The sequence below is a fragment of the Apium graveolens genome, chromosome 9 (genome assembly GCF_009905375.1).
Source record: "Apium graveolens cultivar Ventura chromosome 9, ASM990537v1, whole genome shotgun sequence".
Lineage (NCBI taxonomy): Eukaryota > Viridiplantae > Streptophyta > Magnoliopsida > Apiales > Apiaceae > Apium > Apium graveolens.
The window spans coordinates 241,495,115-241,500,842 of NC_133655.1; the positions used below are offsets into that span (position 1 = coordinate 241,495,115).

The 5,728-nt window shown below is 36.7% G+C and overlaps 2 protein-coding genes across 2 annotated transcripts; both read right to left on the reverse strand.

Moving 5' to 3' along the window:
- Nucleotides 1–1,498, reverse strand: LOC141682628 (uncharacterized). Its single transcript, XM_074487334.1, has 2 exons — nucleotides 1,127–1,498; nucleotides 1–890 (listed from the first exon to the last, which is right to left on the reverse strand). Exons 1-2 carry the CDS (start codon nucleotides 1,404–1,406, stop codon nucleotides 145–147), a joined length of 1,026 nt encoding a protein of 341 aa, XP_074343435.1. The 5' UTR covers nucleotides 1,407–1,498; the 3' UTR covers nucleotides 1–144.
- A 2,146-nt stretch (nucleotides 1,499–3,644) lies between these two features.
- LOC141686917 (ubiquitin-ribosomal protein eL40y fusion protein-like) lies at nucleotides 3,645–5,439 on the reverse strand. The gene is made up of 5 exons (XM_074492017.1): nucleotides 5,245–5,439; nucleotides 4,401–4,490; nucleotides 4,195–4,312; nucleotides 3,949–4,015; nucleotides 3,645–3,861 (listed from the first exon to the last, which is right to left on the reverse strand). Exons 1-5 carry the CDS (start codon nucleotides 5,357–5,359, stop codon nucleotides 3,832–3,834), a joined length of 420 nt encoding a protein of 139 aa, XP_074348118.1. The 5' UTR covers nucleotides 5,360–5,439; the 3' UTR covers nucleotides 3,645–3,831.
- Nucleotides 5,440–5,728: the final 289 nt, after the last annotated feature.

Consider the following 5,728-nt stretch of genomic DNA (forward strand, 5'->3'; position numbering starts at 1 on the left):
ACAGTACATGAAAATTCAAAAACACAAAATACAGTGACAGGTACACACAAACACAACAAAAGGTAGTAAAGCTCAAACACCATGGAGATGTTCAAGACTCTCCCAACACAAATAAAGGCCTAATTAGCTAGCTACATAAAAACCTCAAAGTTCCTCCCCGCGTTTGACATTTTTCTTAGCAGGTTCCACATTTGGTGCAAGAGTTTCTTTAGCTTTGCTCTTTGCAGCTTCATACCCTTCCTTGGCTTTCTGTTTAGCCCATTCCAGGTTCCCTTCTGTGGCCTCCTTTGCTTGTTCCGCCTTCTCTCCTGCCTTGTTATACGCCTCGCTGGCTGTCTCCATTGTCGCTTTCTTTGCACTCTCTGCACTCTCATACGCCTTCCCTCTTATATCATAGGTCTCGTTTGCTTTCTCCTCTGCCTTGTTCTTCGCACCCTCCGCAGCCTCATACGCCTTATCTTTCGCCTTTCCTGTAATGTCATAGGCCTCATTCCCTTTCTCAGCTGCTTTCTTCCTGGCAGCCTCATACGCCTTGTCTTTCGCCTTCACTGTCATGTCATAGGCCTCAGTCCCTTTCTCGGCTGCCTTGTCTTTCACCTTACCTGTTAAGTCATAGGCCTTATCTTTCGCCTTATCTGTCATCTCATATGCCTCCTTCCCCTTCTCCATTGCCTCGCGTTTGGCCTCTTCCCCGGTCTCGTAAGCCTTGTCCTTGGCTTGACCTGTCAAGTGAGAGGCTTCTTCTCCTTTCTCCGCCGCAATATTTTTGGCTGCTTCTGCTGTTTTGTAAGCACCGTCTTTAACTTTTCCAGTGGATTGGTATGCCTGGTCCGCCTTCTCGCCTGCCACTCTATTCGCCTCCTCGGTGGATTCATACGCCTTGTCCTTTGCTGTTTGTCAACACAAAAATAAAAAACAGTCAGAAGTGTTACAATAATCAACTCCACTGAGTTCTCAAAAACCAAATTAACAGACTACTTATAAATTGTTTTAAACAAATACTTTGAAAATTTAAATTCGGATTTGACCAGAGTACTCGGACATTGAAAACGAGTACTTAAAATTCAGAAGTGTATTCAGATCACTAATGGAAAATATTTAAAATTACGGAAAGAAAAGGACTAACCAGAAGCAGAGTCGGTGACTTTGTCTTTGGTTTTCTTAGCAGCATCAACAGCATCTTCAGATTTGAGACCCAAGTTTTCGGAGATTTTGTCCATGGCCCAACCAGTCCATGACTCAGTAGCCTCTTTAGCATCACCAACAGCTTCTTCACTCTTGACCTTAGCTTCATGGGACTTGTCATGTCCCCATACTTCATCAGTGGTGGCACCACTACATGAAGTTACATCAAACGCCACCACCAATAAAATCACCATAAAAGCAACATATTTTCTAAAACCCATTGTAAACCTATATATGTTACAACAACTTGGAATTGCAGATAAAAAAAATAGTAGGATGAAGAGATTAGAACTAGTAGCCAATGCTCAAAATATATATATATATATATATATATATATAATTTTATTAAAAAAATTGTGTGTGCACAGATGGATAGTATATAGGTTTGAGGGTCTGTGAAATTGTAGTTCAAGGGGGGAGATTTAAAGGGAAAAACAAAAGGGGGTATAAAATGATACTGTAAGAGGGGGGGGGGGGGAGTGCAACGTGTTGGACATGCACGGAAAGGTACACACGTGGCAGTTTAATATGTGACACGCGTCACCGACTTTGAGCATATCAAATTTCACAGCAGGAGATAACGGATAAAAGATTATACAAACACACTAATGGACAGACATGTTCAACTTCCAACCAATACACTACAATAATACGAAAAACGGAAAAAATATTGCCAGTTTATTATATTTATTTATAATTTTTCGTTTCGTTATTGGCTATGTTTTCACAAAAAATTAATTAATATGCTAAAATACATTTCCTTTACTTCATTATAATTGTTTATTTAATTTTATAACATTTATATAATATAATGGACTCCGTTGCTAGATGCCAATTTTTTTTTTAATAATAATAACTGCAACTTTAATAAGAAAGTGCAGACGTCCGGGCAGGGTTTGTGATCCACAAGCACTTGCCAATTATCAATCTCAAAGAGTTACAATATTTCAGCTGGTTAATATCCTTCCATTAAAAGAAGCTGCAAATTTTGCATAATGACATTCCGAGGTGAATTGAGTAATATGTAAGTGACTTGTCTCAAAAATTACACAAGGATAGATTAATGCACTTGATTTGAATTAGAGGACTGTGCAGGGGGGGGGGGCATGGTAAATGTGTTAATGATCATGGTCAGCTGAACAACACACTCATCTTACCCTATTATTTGACCCTGTAAAGAATGTTGGAAAACCTGAAATTTAGAAACCTAAAGAGTGTTCGTTTTTGGAGTTGGATTTCAAGAGACTCATTGCTCGCAAGTGATGAGTCTTGGTTGGAACGGATTCTTCCCCGTGAAGAGTTTTCGATGGACAAATCACCGTCTATCCCACAAGGCTTCACATTACTGTAAGGGGCAGCATCCACATTCGGAACTGCTACAAGATCCCGAGGGAGGCGTACAGCTTGTGAAAACCATTACATCAGTAAAATTCTTTCAAGGCAGACTTTAGTTGGAGAGACTGGGAGTGCAATATACAGTTATTGCCTTGTTCAATTAAACATCTTACAATCCCCGGCTCAATTATCGTCATAATAGATGTCATCAACATTCAAATCTTTAAGTTATAATGGTTAAGGCAACATATAGCTCTAGTGAGCTCAGAAGAGCCTAACAAATCTAGCTAAATAAGTGCAATTTAAAGTTGAATCTTGAGAATCACTTATGCATCTTTCTCAGAAAGAAAGAGTGATCTGTTTGTGATACGACTAATCACAGAAAGAATAGAACATTCTCTGGAATCCTTGAAGCCTGGAAATAACAGACACATTATACTAAAAGGAACAGATACAAGCTATCATAGAAATGAACTACCACGCACAGAGATTGTAGGACATACATACAGAGCCAGAAACCCAGCTCAATACAGAACCTAATTGTGTGAAGATCCACTTCATACTCACAACTACGAATCGATTTCACACAACAAGTCGACAACTGGATAAAATTTTGTAGTCCACCATAAGTAATTGCTCAAGTCATTGCTTGACTTTCTAGACGGTTCAGCTTTTTAGCTTGTCTGAGTTGTTTTCAGGCATAGTGTCAGAAGCCTGAGTTTCTCTATCATGTGCTAAACAATGCATTTACAAAAACATACACATGCAATGAAACTCAGTCCTGTTAAATAGGGTCAGAAATCCATAACCAACCAGTCACTAAATGAACAAATCTAGCTACTCAAGTACAATTCAAAGTTGAATCTTGAGAATCAATTATGCATCTTTTTTAAAAAGAAAGAATTATATGTTTGTGATATTACTAATCACAGAACAAAACAACTTCCTCTGAATTGTTGAAGCCTGGAAATATTGGACACATATTGCACACAATTTAACTCCACACACAGAGATTGTATGACATACAAACAGAGCTCTGTGTCCCGGCTCAATACAGAACCTAATTGTGTGAAGATCCACTTCATACTCACAACCACGAATCGAAATTACATGACAACTGGATATAGTTAAATTTGCAATCGTAACCAAACACTTAAAATAAGATCAGGGTTCAACACTGCTAATAATTATAAACTTGCTTCAATTACTACGATAGTCTCAGATCCTCAGTTACTTGTTACATTCAGAAAATCTGTAAGGTACTAAACTCCACTACTAAATAGATAGTTAAAACTTAAATCAGAAATCCTCTTAGTCTTTTAGAGTGCGCTTAGGCCTCAGCTGCAATACCAAAAACAAGAACAAATATGAGTGCCTAGAATAATTTCTTTATTTGTTCGTTAATGCCAAAATCAGTTCGTTATTAACCTGGTTGCTATGCCCACACCACTTCTTCCTGCAGTTTCTTGCACGAATATCCAAACGTGCATAGCATCTGCTCAATCAATAACACTTAAATTATATTCCATAATCGTCATGATATTATGATAACTAATCAACATACATAAACTGGTTCATAAAACATTCAACAAATCGGTAAACATTGTTCATAAATGAAACACAGTGGCTAAATACAAACTAATTAAAACCATAAGAATTGCTCTGGTTCCTTACTTTCGGCAGATCATCTTGTTCTGGTTGTACCTTTGAGCCAGCACAAGCAAGTTCGGATCAATCCTAGGTATCGATCCCCTTCCTCCTTTGAGCTTCATGAGAAGGTCCAACGTCGACTCTTCTCAAACAAAAAATTAAATCTAATTACGTATTTGCTCTAAAACACACACACACGCACACACACAAATTATCGAAGATGCATTTACCGTTCTGGATACAATAATCATCAATTTTAAGGTCATTCTCAAGCTCTTTACCAGCAAAAACTAGCCTGATCTCCTCCACATCAGAAGCAACTTCTCGAAAGCAAAACAAAAACATTTATTCAGAGATTTTAAACATATACAAACACTGGAACACAAATAAAAACAGACCAGACCAAATGAAATTAAATGTACCACACACATAACAGCAAAATACAAATAAACTAGAAATATAACACATTACACACAAAAAGAAAAAAAGCTAAAGGTAAAACTCAAATAAAAACACCTACACAGAAATAAAATGAAATCAAACAACAAATACAAGCATATAAGCGCAAAAACACAAAAAATAGCACAAAAATTGAACAAAAAATCTCGAACAGGTTCAATACACGAGTATATACAACTAAACACAAATAAAACGAAATCAAACAACAAATACAAGCATATAAACGCAAAAACAAAAAAAAATAGCACAAAAATCGAACAAAAAAGCTCGAATAGGTTTAAATACACCAATATACACAACTAAACGCAAATAAAACGAAATCAAACAACAAATACAAGCATATAAGCTCAATAACACAAAAATAACACCAAAATCGAACAGAAAAGCTCGAATCGGTTTAAATACAGGAATCTACACAGCTAAACACATTAAAATGAAATAAAACAACAAATACAAGCACTTAACCACAAAAACACAAAAAATAACACTAAAATCGTACAAAAAAGCATGAATAGGTGAAAATACACGAACGTACACAATTAAACACAAAGCAAACGAAGAGTATATGAAAATAAAAATAAAATCTCACAAAAAAGCTAGTAAAAGTAAACATGCCATGATTTTTTTCAGCAACTAGAGCTTTTAGCTGCTTAATAGAGTCGCTCGACTCGACATCGAGGCTCACCGTGTTGTTTCCAGTCATCGATTTAATGAACAACTGCATTTTCATATTTTGGGTGTGTGTGTGTTTAGTGTCTGTGAATATGGAGTGATGGTGCAGGGGGTGTGTGTTTATAAGTGGAGTGTACCTTCTGTTTATAATAATATAATATTAGTGCAGGTGCAGTGTGTGCAAATGTAAAAATATGAATTTGCTTGGGCAGTAAGCTACAAGCGGACGTGAAAACAGTATTATTTGGTGAGGGAAAATTTGCGTGGGGTACAATACAAAAATAACATAATGTTGTGGTAAATATGAAATATGGATTCGAATTGGACTTGGACTAGTTGATAGTCCATAAGACCAAAAGTTTACCGTTTGTATGTTGGTTACATTTTTTTTAAGGGGTTACTAAATTTAAGCAATTAAACAAAATGA